A 19348-nucleotide genomic window follows, 5' to 3' on the forward strand; every position below is an offset into this window, starting at 1 on the left:
GACAAAATGATACGTACCTTTATCTTTCTATTCGAGAGTCTTTTATATTTGCAATGGAATACAACTTTAAACTAAAAAAAATTAAAGACGAAGCATCACAAAATGAGAAAATTTTATTAAAATAAAATTTTTTATGTAAAAATACTTGGCGCGCTGCTAAACCTCAAAATATATAATAACATGATCATCAAATAATATTGAATAAAAAAAATAATGAAGAGATTAAGTAAGAAAATGAGGTGGACTAACAATATACTCTGTGTGTGTGTGTGTGTGTGTGTGTGTGTGTGTGTGTGTGTGTGTGTGTGTGTGTGTGTGTGTGTGTGTGTGTGTGTGTGCCGTCGTGCGTGCTTACGCGCGTGCGTACAAGCAAATAATTAAAAATACCAAATATGAAAAGTAATGAAGAGATTTAAGAAAGAGAATTAGTAATATACAGCGTTTTCATATGTGCGATCAGATTTAGATAGGTATGCAGCTTAGATTTAATATAGAATACGTATTTATGTGGTGTGCGTTATATATTGTAAAAGCATATAAGTCTAATATAGAAATAATGATTTCAGATTTGTAAGACGTGCGGTTTAAATTAAATTTAAAAGTAGATTTAAAATTAATTATAATCTTAATTGTAATTGTGATTGTAATTTTAATGTTAATTGTTGTTAATTAAACAGTAAACATTGTTTATTTCTTTTATGTAACATTTACTTATTATATTTTGAGGTTTAGCAGCGCGCCAAGTATTTTTACATAAAAAATTTTATTTTAATAAAATTTTCTCATTTTGTGATGCTTCGTCTTTAATTTTTTTTAGATTAAAGTTGTATTCCATTACAAATATAAAAGACTCTTGAATAGAAAAATAAAGGTACGTATCAATTTGTTTCGTTAATTAAATGTTATATGTTGCAATAAAATATATGTTCTTTTCGCAATTTACAAAATACAATAATATATGTTATATGTTGCAAGAAATTATATATTCATTTTGCAATTGGCGTAATTTAAAGATTTCATTTCATTTCTTTTTTAATACATGCATACGTACTACTGAGGGGTAATTTATAATAAAAAATTAACAACATTACCACTTGAACTATATTATTTATTTAACGGTTTTTTTTTAGCTTATGTAAATTACAATTTTTTATGGAAGGTACGTGCACACTTGGCGCCTTTTTTTTACCTTTTTTTAAATAGGTAATTTTGTTAAGATACCATATACATGAGAATCTCTTTATACATAAGAACAGGGCTCGGTAAAATAACTGATACGACCTATTTAAAATATAAAATATATAATAAGTTCCTGAAACTTATTTTAAATATATAATCGTATTAGTCGATAAAAGAGTGATACGACTTATTCGAAATGATAAATATAAAATAGGTTCCAAAAATTTATGTTAAATATTAAATAAGAAATACGTCGCAAAAAATTTTAAAAATAAAAAATAAGAAATAGGACTCTGAAATGTATCTTATTTATTTAAAATATATAATAACTTTTATTTAAAATGTCAAAATAGCTTGCTTTTTTATTTTAAATAAGTTTTTAAAGAATATTCTTATTTGAAATAAGAAATTGTTTTCGAAAATTTATTTAAAATAACTTATCTTATATTTAAAAGAAGTTCTCGAAATCTATTTTTTATTTTAAGTAAAAAGTACATTTCAAAAATTAACTCAAAATATAAAATAAGATATATATTTTAAATAAACGTTTTAAATAGGAAATTCAAAATATTTTAATAATTTTGTTTATTTTGATATATGAACATACATTTGATTATACATTTATAAGTTTATAACATTTCAGATTTTACCATTTTTTTATAACTATAGCCTCTAATTAATGTTATTATAGTTATACTTAGTATTAGGCAAGAAAATAAATATTTAAGTAATAAGAATATATAAACTTAATAAGTTTGTAATTATTATATTACTTATTAAGTTGATAGTAATTATAAGTAATTATTATAAATAAAATAAAAATGATAACTGATATGATTTATTTTAAATAAAAAATAGGTTTCAGAAAATTGTTCAATTATTTAAAATATTGTAATCGATAAAAGAGTGACACGATTTATTCGAAATAAAAAATAAAAAATAAGTTCCACAAACTTATTTAAAATATGGAATAAGAAGTAGGTCAGAAGAAGTTGTTTAAAATAATAAATACTTAATAACTTTCTAATTTCTCCTTTATTTAAAATATATATTTTAAATAAATTCATTTGAAATACGACCGAACCCTGCATATGAATAGTACTGAACATGGAGTCGCACCACCGAAGATTCATCAACATCATTATACGAATACGTTGCGTCTATAGAAATTTGATGTACTATTGGTAGGGTGGACATTGGAACACAATGTTGAATGTTTACGTATGTAATATTAATTTATTTGGTGACACTGAAGATGGCCTGATGTGAAAAGTTCAAAACGTACGTTTTATTATTTTTAATAATAAACTTTATTATTTTATTAATCATCTTTATTATTTTTATGTTGATGTTGTAAATACACACTAAGCATCAACAACCGGCTTGGTTCCGTAGCCTTGTTTCAAGAATTTATTCGTTGGAGGCCATACCGAAATTGAAGTTTAAAATTTAAAATCATATTTTACGCGGATCACCGTATTTTATCGCAGGATTAATATTTTTTAATAAAATTTGCATATAAATAAACGTAATAAGTACATTATATATGTATGAATAAAGTAAAAAAATAATAAATATGTCGCATTTATTCTTTTTCCAAACCCTTAGAATCTTCATTTTTAAAATTGGTCAAAGTGTCCTATCTCCTTAAGTCGCGATATTTTATATCATCGTTGATTGAATTATCGGAATCAATTAATAATCAAAGAAGACAGACATTAATTTAAATTTAAAATTTTTACAAAACGTAGTAAAAGACCGTGTATCTAATACAAGTTACATGGATACAATTAGGACGACGTGAAAATATATGATCTTTATCGGAGAATTGCTCGAATACATACACACATTCATGACGCGACACTAATACATAAACTAACACTGACGGTCATGTCCAGCGATGTTGCGACATGATACAACGATTATAGTCATCAAATATGCTTTATGCTTTTCTTTGGTACTGCTATTTAGTCCTTGGCCCCTGCACTTTTTTTTGCATATGCCTAATACTTTTTTCAACATAATGTGAAACATAACCCAATATTTTTAAAACCGATGTTCTTTGATTAATAAATTTCATGAATAAGATGTTCCATTTTTCGTGAAACTTCAATCACTCTCTTATTCTCTTTTTTTCTTCATTCTTATTCTTTTATTTACATATTAGATAAATTATCACAAAATTTATCCAAAGATAGAAACAACCGGCCCTAACAACTATTTTAATTTGTCACAATATATTCATCATTAATGTATTAAAAATATTATGCAAATTCGTTATAAGAATTCGATTGCAAACAATGTAGAATTTAGAACAGCCATTAAGGCGATACTAAAGCCTCCTGTTTTACCACATTTCCATTCGGTGAAAAATCTCTGTATTGGATGTACGGATTGCAAAAGTATTATTGCTTAAATTAAAGTACGCACAAACGGGACCTCAGCTGCACTGGATTTCGTGAGAAAATCGAAAAAAAGTTTCAGATTCGTTAAAAATTTACTTATTTTTGGCTCGTACAGCTGTCACCTCAGATATATATTTGCTTGATATAAGAGTTTTAGAGTCCATATCTTGAAAATAAGCGTGCAGCTGAGGTCACATTATTGAAACGAACGATACCGAGTTTGTAGAACTAAGATTGAAAGTCCAGAAAAGAAATATTTCCACCGAATAGAAAATACGTGTATACAGGTGCTTTGCGAAGACTGGGACTGTCAACAGAGCCGAAATTCTGTGTAGCAGTAGTTGCGCGGTCTTGCGATAGATGGTGCTGGCATATGTTAGATAAGAACAGATGTATACGTTTGAATAAGACGGAATGATATATATTAATATAATATAATGTAAAAACTAAATCAAAGATGTCACCACTATTATCGAATTTGGAATTAAAAAAGTCTGTACTATCGACCTTGATTGAGTTGGGTAATCGGTTTAGCATCCCCTTAATATCAGAAAAATAATAAAAATAAATGTTAATAGTATTCTAAACGTAAATTAACATGAAATTAAATGAAAAGAAAGTATTAATAGTATAATTTAAAATTGAATTGAATTCAATAACATAATTGTATAACAGTTCAACATTAAATTAAAATAATAAGAATACAAGACTTATACTCATCCGAGCTTTATATTCACAACCGTGATTGTAATCAGTTTCTAAAACTCCGATATAATTTTTTAAATTCGTATTAATATTGTTTCCCATTTACAATTATTGCGAGATTACTATTTGTTCAGGAAAAATACTCGACAATAGCGCCAAAATATCAGCAGCACAATGTCGGAGGGTTGCACGAGTTGCAGAGGCGCGAATTATACGAGTGGTACTTTGCAGTTAGGCACGACTGCGGGTGGCAATACTGGAAGTTCATCGTCTGGGGTGACCTGTACAACCACAAGGAGAGTCCAGATTCGCGCAAAAGTGTTATATGGCACAGGCAAAGCAATAGCGAGCTTGCAAGCGCAGGAGAAAGCGGCCAGACACTGACGAGGTAATTAGTAACTGTAATTAACTCTGCATTAATTATGGTAAAATATGTGATATCGTGATACATACATATTTCTCCTCAACAGGATAAGTCTATAATAAGTTTTATCTTTTCAACTTGTTTAAAAAATGTTTAAATTAAGGAAGTCAGCTCAGATTATCTTATGTTAAAGTCATGACTCTGAGTGACTTCCAACAAGTTTCAGCCGTCATTTGTTATTCATTTTACTGTACACAAAATGTTTTGAATAAAAAAGCATTGAAAAAGTAACGTCTTATTTCTGCCAAATACAATATTCAGGACTATTTCACACCCACCGAGTCAAAAGAAGGAGACCAAATTCGAGGATAAAAATGGGCTCGATACAAGATACCGGAAAACTCATGGAAAATCAGGACGATGCGATTTTAGTGCCGTTGCAGGAAAAGTTTGAAGTATCTACCACATGATAACGCCTACGGAATACGCATGTATGCACGTTTTATTTTTAATACAGAAATTTCAATTTGTATAAATTGATTGAAAAATGATTTATTTTATCGAAAAATACATACATTTATGCATAGTCATAAATTATCATTAAATTATTGTTTTTTAACTTATCGACATAAAAAAACTTTGAAATAAAAAAGAATAAAAACTTGTGAACGACAATTTTTCTTCTCAGAAAATATATTCTACGCATGAAAATACACAATTTTACAGAATTACAGGAAAATGGGAAGAAAAATATTTATCAAATCCTCTAAATTGACAGTTTCGTCCGACAGGAGCGCTCGAATTTGTTCTTCCATACAGCACTTTTCCGACATCGTGTTTCGAGCCCAGCATTTTTTTGAGACCGGCCACTTGAGTTTGATCTCCTTTCTTTTACTTCGTGTTCACAGCCTTCCCTGCTTACGTAATAACTTTTCACATTTTTTCCACTACCTAAGGGTGTATAACTTTCCACGCGAAGGGAAGTTTACTTCACTTCTGTGCCTGAGGGCGTACGATTTTCCGCGCGAAGCGAGGTCTACTTCACCTCACCCTCGGCCTAAAGTCCGATCTACATAAGACGCAGAACGCAGATCGCAAGTCGCAAGTGAAATTTATTTCAGATTGTAATAAGTCACAGACTGCAATACGTAGGACGCAAAACGCAGAACACGAAAGTTGAAGTTCACCTAACTTTCTGCGTTCTGTGTTCTGCGTCCTACAATCATATCATAATTAAAATACGTTAGGTTAGTTTCTAGTTTTGTGACTTGCGACCTGCGTTCTGCGTCTTAAGTCCATTCTACATAAAACGCAGAACACGGGTCGCAGGTCGCAAAATCTAAATATATATGCAAAATCTAAACTAACCAAACGTATTTTAATTATGATATGATTGTAGGACGCAGAATGCAGGACGCAGAAAGTTGGATCAACTTCAACTTTAGCGTCCTGCGTATTGCGATCTGCGACCTATTACAATCTGAAATACGTTTCACCTGCGACCTGCGTCCTGCGTCTTATGTAGAATGAACTTTATGTAGATCGGGTTTAAGAGCGTACGACTTTCCATGCAAAGGGTGGTCCATTCCACCTCTCTCTCTGCCTAGGACGCACGCAAAACGAGGTCCATTCCACCTCCTCTCCCTGCTCAGAATCATTTAACTTTTTATGCAAATCAGGGAGATAATTACCACCTTTATTGTTAAAAAACTTTTTAAATAATAATAAGTGTGATATATGACGCTAGTTATTTTAATAATATAGTTATGTTAGATGGCGCCTTAGTAGTATGTTTTGTGCGTTGGTTTTACTCTCTCCAAGAACCTATTCATTCAAGATTTTTCGTTACTTTTCGTACTATTGTTTTCCTGCGTACACGTTTATATTGCTAAATATTATAGTTAATAAGCATTCCATTTACGTTAATTTCTGAAAGTTATTTATTCCACCGGATCATCTCATATTGGCGACGAAGATTAAAGTTACAAGCCTATTGCAATTTCATAACGACCAAGGCGGCCGTAAGTTAAGAAGTTAGAAATGCCGAACGATTTTGATAAGGAAAAGCAGCAATTGCAGAAGGCTCAGGAACAAATGAGCAGCAGCAAGTATTTGATCGTAGGAGAAAAGAACAGGAGCAATTCAAAACTTAGTTGTAGCACGAGCAGTTGCAGTTAATCGCAAAAGCAGTTGCAAAAGCAAAAAGGTGAAATTCAGATGGTGCGACAAGGTCAGTCAATGCAAGGAAAGCAGAGAGCAAATAATGCCAAACATCACATTTTATTCTACAATCGGGGCATTAACAGAATTTCGCATAGGTGAGGATTGAAATCTTTACCAGGAACATCTCGGACAGTACATTGTTCCTAATCAAGTGTCGCAAGAACGTAAAGTAGCAGTATTGAACCCTAATAGGACCCTAATAGGTCTTATGAAGAATTATGTGAGATTTTGAAGAAACAATTTGCGCCTAGAGTGTCAATCTTCAAGGAGAGAATCGAATTTTACGATTTGAAGCAAGCTGAAAAAGAATCTGTAAATGAGTGGTTTGCGCAAATCAAGAGCAAGGCAAGCAATTGCAAGTTTGGTGTACAACTGGATGACTACTTCAAAGACAGGTTCGTAGCCGGATTGAGAAAAGCGTCAATTCTGGACAGTCTGCGAAGAGGATTATACGACAATACTTCAATCTGTTTTGGAAGTGCCTATGAAGAAAAAAGCAGCTTTGGCAACATCATCCAAGGTGGGTACGGTTGACATCCACAGCATAAGACAAGGTAAAGCCAAGGGGGCTTATCGGAAAGGAGCGGGGCAAGAAAAGAAGAAAGCAGCGGGGCAGCATCAAGAATCCCTAGAGAAACCGAAGTGTGTACATTGCGAGGTCAGCAAACACGTTTTCGCAAAGTGCAAGTACAAGGCGTACAAGTGTAAAATTTGTAATAAAGTAGGGCATTTGGTTAAAATTTGTAAAAGCGATAAGAGTGCGGTATCTAGTACAAATTTAGAATCGGAAGCGAAAAACGGCGATACGGAGATTGTGGACATGTATAATTTATGCAATGTAGTTGACAGCGAGGAGCCTTTAATGATTAGTGTTGATATCGAAGGTCAGTCCATTAATATGGAATTAGATACAGGTGCAGTAAGTCAGTAACACCGGAGAAAATTTTTAAAGAAAAATTTGGACAGCGCAAATTAGAGAACTCAAAAGTAAGGTTAAGAATGTACGATGGAAGTATTTTAATTCTGGAAGGGCAAATTTTTTTAGAATTAAATATAAGGAGACGATCATTAATGTCTATTTAATTGCAGTTAAAAAAGGAAGTAGGATTTTAATGGGCAAAGATTTAATGAAACTTTTGAAAATTGAGATAGCATCTTTGTATTCTTTAAAAGAGAACATTAGTCTGGATGGATTATTGCAAGAGTATAAGGATTTATTCAAGGATAAGCTAGGTAAATATAAGTTTGAAAAGATAGACCTTAAGTTAGCGCTAGAGGCAAATCCGATTTTTGTCAAGCCTAGGCCAATACCTTTAGCATTTAAGGAGAAAGTAGGTGAACAGCTGTAAGAATTAGAAAAAAAAGGAATAATTGAGTTAGTTGATAACTCGGTATGGGGTACGTCATTAGTGCCAATCATTAAAAAAGACGGTAGATTAAGAATTTGTGCGGATTATAAGGTAACAGTCAATAAATATCTCGAAGACGTTAAACATCCTTTACCAAGAATTGGGGAGTTATTTGCGGCATTAAGCGGCGGAGAATTTTTCATTAAATTATACCGCACGGCGTATAATCAGTTGGAAGTTTCGGAAGAAACCAGTAAACTATTGGCATGGAGTACTCATAAGAGAATTTATTTGGTCAAAAGATTACCTTTTGGAACCAAACCAGCTTGTTCAATTTTTCAAAGAACTATGGAAAAGGTCTTGCAAGATATAAAAAATGTAATTAATTTCATAGATAATATTGTAAATAATTACGGGCGCAAATAAAGAAAAGCATTTGCAAAATTTAAGAGAAGTATTTAAACGCCTTTCAGAGGCAGGATTCAAAGTTAATTTTAAAAAATCAGTATTTTTTCAGCCTGAATTATATGATTTGAATGCTCGTATGTTTTTAACAAAATAATTCTTGATGCGAATTCAAGGCTTAATTCGAGCTATATAATATTTAATAATTCATCACTTAATTTACATAAGAATCAAAATTACATATAAAATTGAACCCAATTAAAGTCTCATAAAAGTCGATCAATGATATACAAACGTAACGTTTCGGCTTACTAAGCCTTCTTCAGTGTACCTTGCAACCAATTAATTAATAATCGTATTAGTAAATATTAGATTCACATACAATGATCAGATATCAGTCCTAACGGACATTTCGTCAAAATCTTAAAACAGGTCAAATTACAGTTCAAAGGAATAGCTCTTGGTCACAATTTGTCTGATAGTACTTCTCATTTTTGCACTTCTCCAAATTCATCGGTGGACGTCGAGAATTCAGCTTGTCGAAGACTCACACAACCATTGAGAGTTCATTATCTTTCTGTATTATATGATATTTTAAATATAATAAATATTTTGATTACTATAATGTTCATGTAATAAAATAAAATTAAATTAAATCAAAACCTATGCCAACTTATGTCTATATATCTAAAATACTGTCTATGAAATTACAATGTAAATCCATTAGAGAAGAATAATCTGACAAGTTAAGTATTGCTCATTTGAAATTCAACTGATCGTTGTGTAGGTCATATAAATAAATCTATCTACTCCCAATATATTGTCGAGTCTGTTCAAACTGTTACAATTTTTGTTGACTTTAGTTTAAAAGCGAATTAGTTTCAGACAGGTATCTAGTACATTTTAATGAAGAATGGAAGCTTAAACTAGTCTGTGATGTGTCAGAGGTAGGTATCGGAGCGGTTTTGTTGCACATTTTGCCGAACGGTACAGAAAAACCGGTTGCTTTCGCGTCCAGAATATTGCATGAAGCAGAAAAGAATTACTTGGTAATACATAAGGAAGCATTAGCTATCTATTGGGCCGCGAATAAATTTTATCAGTACTTAATGGGTAATGATTTTGTATAATACAAATTTAATCGCCAATGTGAGCCAATACCAGATGTAATTCGTGAAATTATATATATTACAAAATATATTAACAAACGTTTCGACAATATAATTTTATCCTCTTCAAGTGTCGCAAATAAAACGAATTAATAGTATAAATTTGTCAAATTAAAATAATCGAACGGAATTCAAATTAAGTATCGTTATTAACAAGACTGTTCTCCACGTCCGTAGTATTTAGATTGATACTCAAACAATGATGGCAATCACTATAATAATAAAACAATAATGATATACATAATATCAAAATCGAGACTAGAAATATTAATTAACCTAAACTATAAAACTTACTTGAGAGAACAGGATAACGATATTCAAGAGCGTTGAAAAATGATCTGAACGTGTCAATATTTCACAATTCCCTTTGTACCGATGATTGCTGATAAGTTCAGAAAGTTTTTGAAGAATAATCGTGTTATCAGATTGGCTTACGTTGGCTTGAATAAATTGAGTAAATTTATAAGGATAACAAAAAGATAAACTACCAATGTTATCGCGATCTAATGTAGTTTACAAAATAAATTATAAAGATTGCAATGCGTCCTACGTAGGACAAACGAAATGATTATTAAAGACCAGAATTGGTGAACATCGCAATCACATTAATAGAATTACGGATCAAAAATCAGTCATTACAGAACATGGACTTAATTTTAATCATGAGTTTAATTGGAATGAGATAGAAATATTGGATGAAGAAAGAGTTTATAATAGACGATTGATTTCTGAAGCTATTCACGTCAAGAAGCAAAATAATGGACTCAATATACAAAGCGACACAGATTTATTAGACCCCTTATATTATGATATTATATAAGTATACATATTGTTTCTTTATCTCAGAGGTTATTTACAACAATAATGTTTTTCTCTTGTCTTTCGCATGTCTTGTCCTCTCATTTACGTTTTATACTTTGACACGATCAGATCATTTTTCAACGCTCTTGAATATCGTTATCCTGTTCTCAAGTAAGTTTTATAGTTTAGGTTAATTGATATTTCTAGTCTCGATTTTGATATTATGTATGTCATTATTGTTTTATTATTATAGTGATTGCCATCATTATTTGAGTATCAATCTAAATACTACAGACGTGGAGAACAGTCTTGTTAATAACGATATTTAATTTGAATTCCGTTCGATTATTTTAATTTGACAAATTTATACTATTAATCCGTTTTATTTGCGACACTTGAAGAGGACAAAATTATATTGTCGAAACGTTTGTTAATATATTTTGTGATATATATAATTTCACGAATTACATCTGGTGTTGGCTCACATTGGCGATTAAATTTGTATTATATTTATTATTGGAGCCTTATTTTACTGTTATTATTAATGATTTTGTGTTCAGATCATAAACCGTTAATTGCTTTGTTTGGAGAGCACAAAGGCATTCCACAGATGGCTGCAGGCAGGCTACAAAGATGGACCTTGTTTTTAAGTGGTTTTAGATTTGAGCATATTAAAGGCACTAGTAACCAGGATGGAGCGGATGGCATATCTAGGGCCTAGGCTACCTAGGATAGATAAAGTTAAAGTGGTAGAAGTTGAAGATTATTTTCATTTTATAACAGCAGAACATACACCCATAGATACAGCACAAATTAGAAAAGAATTAAGAAAAGACAAGACATTAAGTAAAGTATATTTTTATGCGAGGGATGGATGGCCGAAAGAAACTAGCGAGGATGTAAAAGAGTTTGCGAATAAGGCAGAAATTAGCATTGAAAGTGAACTACTTATGTGGGGATATAGAGTCTCTCATTGTGCCGTGCAATTTTAGAAAATCTCTATTAGAAGAGATACACGGAGCTCATTTAGGAATAACAAAAATGAAAGTAGTAGCAAGGCAATACTTTTGGTGATCTAAAATTGACAAAGAAATAGAGAGTTATGTTAAGGATTGCGAAGCTTCCCACTAAACAAAATTTCGTTCCAGCAACATTGTAATAACGTTACACTTAAGCTATGCGACCTTATTTGTGTCGTTTCAGAGACGTAAATGAAACGTTGCCACAACCAGAAATGTCCTCACGCATTTACTATTCGTATGAAACGTTCTATTTGTAACGTTTATGAAACGTTTGATAAACATACATATAACGTCACTATAAAGTTCGTGTATAACGTTCCACATGCAACATTTGTGAAACGTTTGTAAAAAATATAATAAAACCTCACTAAAAAGTTCATTCACAACGTTTCATTTGTAAGGTTCGCGAAACGTTTGTAAAATATATAAAATATATATATAGCCACAGAAATGTTCATTCGCAACGTTCCACTTGTAACGTTTGTAAAACATATACAGGATGTCCTAAAATTCACAACTATAAATATTATAGCAAAAAAGCTTCAAAAAATTTAAATAAAAAAGTAATTTTTTAATTTTTATTTTAAATAATAGTTTCTGAGATATAACAGTTTAAACATAGTTATATCTCAGAAATTATTACTTAAAATAAAAATATACAAATTACTTTTTTATTACATTTTTAGAAGCTTTCTTGCTATAATATGTTTAGTCGCAAATTTTAGGACAATCTCCATACTGATATTGCCAAAACCAGATACAACTCCATTTGTTTCATTATTTGAATAACAGATGACACTTTTGTGATATTTAATTATCTATAGAAAAAATTAACAAAAAAATTATTATTTTTTGTTAATTATTTTCTACGGGAGAATAAAATAATATCTCAAAAAATTCCATACAGCACCGAACTTGCAGCAATATTACAATGTTACAACATTGTTGCTGCAACTTTTGTGCTGTAGGAGAGATGTCATCTTTTTTTATATCTTAACTCAAATGATGGAAAAATGAAATTATTTGGATTTTGCAACATTATAATTGTATAAAATACATTATATTCAGAGCTGAGCATGAATTTGAAATACTTTTATTTAAAACACAGTATTTGCAGTACAAGCGTATTTTGTATTTTTTATTTCAGCGGATCACGTAAAAGTATTGCATATTTTGTACTTAAAATCGAAAGATTGAAAGCTTTTTATATTTTGTAATTCAAATAATAAGATTGATTATCAATGTTAATATTTGAAACACAAAATACAAAATATTTTCATGTACAGGCTAACAAACACAAAATACAAAATATAATCGTCAATACTGTTTTTCAAATAAAAGTATTTCAAATATATGCCCACAGCCCTGATTATATATCGCAATTGGTGTACATACACAGTGTTATTCTAAAGTTTAATAAAAGGAAAAAAATAAAAAAGCAAGGCGCAATCAATCACTTTTGTATATTTTTTATTAATCAATATTATTTGTGTATTTTTTATATCACTAGAACAACACAAAGCGCGCGCTTCGCGCGCGCCATTATTTCTTTAGCTCTATATATTTTTTCATTTTATTATTATATATACGAACATATCACATAATTATGTCAAGAACTATATATATATATATATAAAATTTAAAGGAGAAAAGAAATCATACATATATTTCTTTATATACATAATTTTTAATTTGTTTATTGTCACGCTGACTACCAAGATAAACTTTTAACGCTTGCCAAGTACGTACTCGTGAAAAGGCCACATAAAGTTGTCCATGATTAAAAACATCTTTGCGAAGATCTATTCCTACTATATCAAATGTTTGCCCTTGTGATTTGTTAATTGTCATAGCAAAAGCTAATTTTATCGGAAATTGTCTTCTTTTAAAAGTAAAAGGATATACATTTTCGCAATATAGCGTTATACGATTTAAAAAAACAATATCTCCTATTTTATCACCTGTTAGGATTTTACATTTCAATAAATGATCAGCAAGTTCTATAATCATTAATCTAGTACCGTTGCAAAGACCTTCATTGATACTGAGATTTCTAATCAACATAATGACACAATTTGGTTTTAAACGCAATTCATAAGGTGGAAGACATGACGGAGATAAAGTATTTAAATATTCTGGTAGTAATGCTTCCTCAGTGTCACCATTATCACCGCAGTTTTCAATACTATCTATACTTGTATAAATTCGTTCTTCAAATGTATCTAATAATTCGACAACTTGTTTATTAATTTCATCTACATCGGCGTTTCTTGCAGAAAGTATTGCACATTTTGCCATTTTATTAAATTCTTTATTTCGTATTAAATCACCATATATATCTTGTACAATATCGGCATTGATGGGTGCAATACAACAATCAGGAAGTTGTATATTATCGTTAGAATCATTTAATACGCCATCTCCCATATCTAATAGAAACTTTGCAAATTCAGTTTCCTCTGGAAAAACTCGCATATTTTCCGTTAAAGAGAAATTTATAAAATGTTTCCAAGTAGAACTAAATTTGATTGAAAGATTTACGATTTCACTTCGAGTACCATGTATTTTAATAGGGAGTAGTTGTCTGAAATCACCACCTAACACGATGATTTTTCCACCAAAAGGTAAATCATTATTCATGATATCACGCAACGTTCGATCCATTATTTCTAAAGCATATCGTGGTGCCATTGGTGCTTCATCCCAAATAAAAATATCTGTTTCTTTCAAATAATGAGCTTCCTTGGATTGGATTTTAATGCTAGATGATGAATCACTAAATAATGGAACCGGCAATCCAAATGTTTTATGAACGGTTTTTCCTCTTGGCAATAAAGTCGCTGCAATGCCTGTAAAAGCCATTGTACATATATGTTTATTTCTAATTTTGACTAAATGATAGATAGTCGTATATATAAACGTTTTACCTGAACCACCTGGACCATCAATATAAATGCAATTATTATTGTGATTATTAGTATCTAATCTGTTTAATATAAAATCTACTATTTCTTTTTGTTTATTATTTAACTGTTCGTATTGTCTAGTACCAACTTCCATAGTTTCTTCAAGTGTCATATAATCATTCTCTTCATCGTTCTGTATCAATTGCTCCATCTGTTCCATTTGTGGAAAATCTGTAATACTTTTACCTTCAGCACAAAGCATAGTATTAATTTGAGTGTATGCTTTCCTTTGGCCTTCTAACAATCCAAAGTGTCGAACATAATCTTCTGACATTGCTACTTTAAAATTTTCCCAGAGTTCTTCAGGATGCAATGGTTGACAATGTAATAATATACGTACAAATAATTTACGAAGTTGTCGGGGCATCATCCATTCAACAGCTTCTTTCATAGCTCGTATCCATTCATCATCATCTTCAATCAAACCTAAAGCTAGGCATGCTGCTGAAAACGATTGACATAATTCTCCATTTACAATTCTTAAATCATTAAAACTCGTAGCTCCTTTTACAGTGAGTAACAAAAGTCGTAAATGAAATAATTCTATTTGTGTTGGACTAACGGAATACATTCGTCCTATACAATTAAAATGACTTTTGCGTTTAATCCAATGTGATACATTTCTTCCATTGATTTTCTCTTTTTTAAATGTATAATAACATGGAATTTGTACATATAAATATTGTCTTGCTTCTTCATCACGAGAATTTAAAGAAAAATAATCCATTAACATTGTAGCCTGATTTAAAGCTGAAATCATTGCATCCTCAATGGTTTCATTTTCAGTTATCACATTTTGTTCATTAGGAAGATGGACTGGTAAACGAACTATAGTATGACTTTTATCTTGAAGCTTCTTTTCGAGAATTCGCCAACAAGCTTCTACAGGTCCAACATAACGAGTTTCTATAAAATTACGTATCTCATCATGATCAATAATTACATTATCTGTCATTGGTTCAATTGTTATAGTAGCGGCATCGTGTCCTTTGTAAATATACTTATATAGGTATTTAACCGATTTGATACTTGAAACTACCTCAACATTTATGTGAGAATTAAAAATAATCGATAAAATTGGACAATACGGAACTACGTAACGATTATCAATTACATATCCACCAGGGCGTTCAAAACTTTTGCTATTATTTCGTCGACGATAATAAGGATAAGCATCTTCGTCCATTCTAGTTTCCTCAAGATACGATTTGGGATAATGTTTCGAACATTTTCCATTTATTAAACACCAATCGCCACAAGGTCCATGAATCATGTGCCTCATAACTATATCATGTAAAATACGATTTTTACATGGATCAGGAATTTCAGCAGAAATAAATTTATCAACAATTTGTGGAGTTGTTATTTTAAAATTATACTTTAGAGTAACTAATATGTGAACATGTGGCAAACCACGTTTTTGAAATTCAATAACATATACAAAGGCTGCTATCTCTCCAAAAAATTTTTGTTTAACAATCAAATTAATTAAATAATCCTTTTTAATATTAAAAACACGTGCACAAATATCAGGTCTATCAGAAGCCTGTTGACCATGTAAAAGATTTTCTTCGATTTCACGCCATTTTGGATTGCAAGTCATTGTAATAAAAAGATCTGGTTTACCAAATTTATTAACAATTGCCATTGAATCTTGATAGTTTTGTAACATATTACGAGGTGATCCAATAAATGTAGATGGAAGTATAACCATTTTTCCAATACGTGCATTTAAATTATTCGCCATAGTTTGCATATAATCCTTTAATCCTTGATATGTTTCAGTACGTAATTCTTTTTGATGATCTTTACAATAATTTATTCTATCCTTTTCAATTTTTACATAATTGTCTACAAGCCACTGTTGAAATAGACGACGACCTAATATGAAAACGTTAAATTCATCACGTAGAGCTATGCGATATTTAATATACTGGCCTCTAGTTATTCGTTTATTACTATTTAATTTTGTTAAATTACAATGCCATCTTTGAGTACCATATGGATAAAATAATGGATATATCCATGGTTCAACATTTGGATCCATGGTACTAATATTTTGTAAAGTTTTAGTATTCTTATTACGTATTGTTACATAAGATTCTGGAATTTCTCCATCAGCAGTAGTACGAAAAACAGCTGCAACTTCATTAATTCTTTGAACATTATATCGCCGCTGATCCATACCTGGTCTTAATGTAAATAATAATTGTAATTCTGGTATTAATTCTCCAGATTCTATTTCTAATCGTCGCTGATTTTCTAATTCTTCACCCATCATTTGATAAGATTGAGCAAAAACATTAGATTCTCGCATTAAACTTTCAAGATTTTGTATAATTTCTAAATCTAATTCTGAATTGTCAGTAAGACGATAATTTATCGCTTCATTAGCATCTATAATAAAAAGCTGACCATAAGTTGGATTTTCATTTTGAGTAGCATATAATGCTGTATTTATTTGATAATAAATTTGTCCTTGTATTTTGAAACAATATGGACCTGATCGCCTATTTCGGAAATTAACTAAATTGGCATTAAATGACGCAAATGAAAATGAACTATTATAACTACGAATATATTGAAAAAAATTATTACATTTTGCATGACTACTATCAAATAAATTACGAAGAAATTGTGGAGGTTGAGATAAAGATTCTAAATGTACTGCACCATGATTACAACAATCATGAAATGAATTTCCTTTATTAGATATTTTTTCAGCTGCAAAATGCTTTGCGTTACAATGAATACAGGACACATCCATAGAACCAATGTAATACTCATTTATATCATCAATTAACATTCTATTAATATCTAAACGATGTAGTTGTCTTCTTCGTGACCGATAATATGATTGATAATTTGCATGGCGTTGCTGACTTATTTGTGTAATATTTGTCGAATTTTCTATAATAATTTCTTCATCCAATTCTATTACACGATTATCATGTATTAAGTCAGAAGTACATATAATTTGTTGATGTACTAAGGGAACATTTGAAGAATTTTCTCCAATTTCATCATTTAATTCAATTATTTGATTATTATGTATTGTACCAGTTATATCAACAGCATAATTTGTAACATTATTTGTTTTTGGAATAATATTTGTTACTTTTGCACTTTGACGATAACGACGCTGATATTCAGCTTTTTTTTCACGACGTCGTCGTTGAAATTGCTCTTCTTCTTCCGTTGTACGTTCTACTTTACGTCTTGGCATTTTATAAAAATATAGAATAAGAGAATAATATTTAAAAATATAATCTTTTTAAATATAATTTAATTATTATAAATAAAATATAATGTAGTTATTAAAAATATTATTGATGTAAAAATTCCTTTTCAATATTTGCGTCTCTCATTATGCTATCTATTGCATTTCATGATCTTATTTTAATCTATTGCCTTATTTTATACATTTTAAATGTCTCCTATATTCTATAGATGCATCCCATTTCATGCATGATACGCGTAATACATCATTTATCCTTGTTGTTTTCTAAACATTAAATAAGGATAAATTAAATACAAGAGATTATTTCACACAACATAGTTGTCCAAAAGATATCCTAAGGATGTTTAGAGGCTACACTACATCATACTGCAGGAGCATTGGTTCCATGGGACTTATTTGAATAAATATACTTGAATTTTGATTTCACTTCTTTTTTTATGCTATTATTTTTAGTTTTTTTATCATTTGGATTTCATTTTTTTTTATGATATTATATTTGATTTTTGTAATTATATTTTTGAATATAATTATAAAATTATAAAATATACTTGACGCTTTTTTTTACATTTTTAATGTCTTTTTTCGGTGGATATAATATATTTATATCAACTTTAAATCATCATCATCATTATCATCATCATCATCATCATCATCATCATCATCATCATCATCATCATCATCATCATCATCATCATCATCATCATCATCATCATCATCATCATCATCATCATCCACAAATATTATTTAATTAAAAACATGTATTTATTTTTAATATAATTTTAAATATTAATAATAAATTATATAATATATATAACTTGTATTAACTTAATTACATTAACAATAACAATAATTTAAAATAATAATTTAAATATAAGAACTTTAATGATTTTTAATTATTAATTACTGAATATAATATAACAATATATTTAATTAATGTTAAAGTAATATAACATTAAATTTATTAATATAATAACTATAATTTATAATAATATAATTTAAATATAAAAAATTTCAACAATTATTAATTAATGATTATTAATGATAATTAGTATTGTAATATAAAATTTAATTTAACACAATATTATACAAAATTTATATTAATAATATAATAATAATAATTGATAATAGTAAAATTTAAACGTGAAGAACTTCCAACCTTTGAATTAATTACAGTAACCTGAAACAAAAAGAAATTATATTATTATTTATAATTTTACGAAATAATATACTAAAATATAAAATATATAAGGTAAGGCATTTAAAACAAGTCATCTAAATTTGCTTTAAACAATAGAAAGAAAAGTTTTAAACAAAAGTTTTACTTGGTTTCGAAGAGGACGTATTTTGGTCATGTTGTTTTTCTTCTAGATGGAGGCATCAAAAAGATATAAAGGTCATCTCCACTTTTAAAAATGGAATTGTGACTTTCTGGATGTTACATTAATCAAAAACAAGAACGAAATTTTGTATGACTGGTATCAGAAACCTACATCATCAGGTAAATTTCTTAATTTTTTGT

The 19348-nt window shown here is 29.7% G+C and overlaps 1 protein-coding gene and 1 long non-coding RNA gene across 2 annotated transcripts in view; both read left to right on the forward strand.

The window, feature by feature from the left end:
- Nucleotides 1–5211, forward strand: part of LOC108765751 (uncharacterized) — a 13895-nt gene extending 8684 nt beyond the window's left edge. The window contains exons 2-3 of the long non-coding RNA XR_001940331.1: nt 4424–4677; nt 4975–5211. This is a non-coding gene — a long non-coding RNA (uncharacterized LOC108765751). The remainder of the gene's footprint in view (nt 1–4423; nt 4678–4974) is intronic.
- A 1482-nt stretch (nt 5212–6693) lies between these two features.
- LOC108765750 (uncharacterized) lies at nt 6694–11321 on the forward strand. The gene is made up of 7 exons (XM_018514595.1): nt 6694–6761; nt 7080–7309; nt 7356–7790; nt 7966–8207; nt 8337–8603; nt 9494–9743; nt 11161–11321. The coding sequence occupies exons 1-7, from the start codon at nt 6694–6696 to the stop codon at nt 11319–11321; spliced, it is 1653 nt and encodes a 550-aa protein (XP_018370097.1).
- The last annotated feature ends 8027 nt before the right edge of the window (nt 11322–19348 follow it).

This window comes from Trachymyrmex cornetzi, unplaced genomic scaffold, assembly GCF_001594075.2.
Source record: "Trachymyrmex cornetzi isolate Tcor2-1 unplaced genomic scaffold, Tcor1.1 scaffold522, whole genome shotgun sequence".
NCBI lineage: Eukaryota > Metazoa > Arthropoda > Insecta > Hymenoptera > Formicidae > Trachymyrmex > Trachymyrmex cornetzi.

Coding starts and splice junctions, on each gene's coding strand:
- LOC108765750 (XM_018514595.1), top strand. CDS start 6,694: ATGCCGAACGATTTTGATAAGGAAAAGCAGCAATTGCAGAAGGCTCAG. Junction 6,762..7,079: donor GAACAAATGAGCAGCAGCAA/GTATTTGATCGT, acceptor GGACCCTAATAG/GTCTTATGAAGAATTATGTG. Junction 8,604..9,493: donor TCTTGCAAGATATAAAAAAT/GTAATTAATTTC, acceptor TGTTGACTTTAG/TTTAAAAGCGAATTAGTTTC.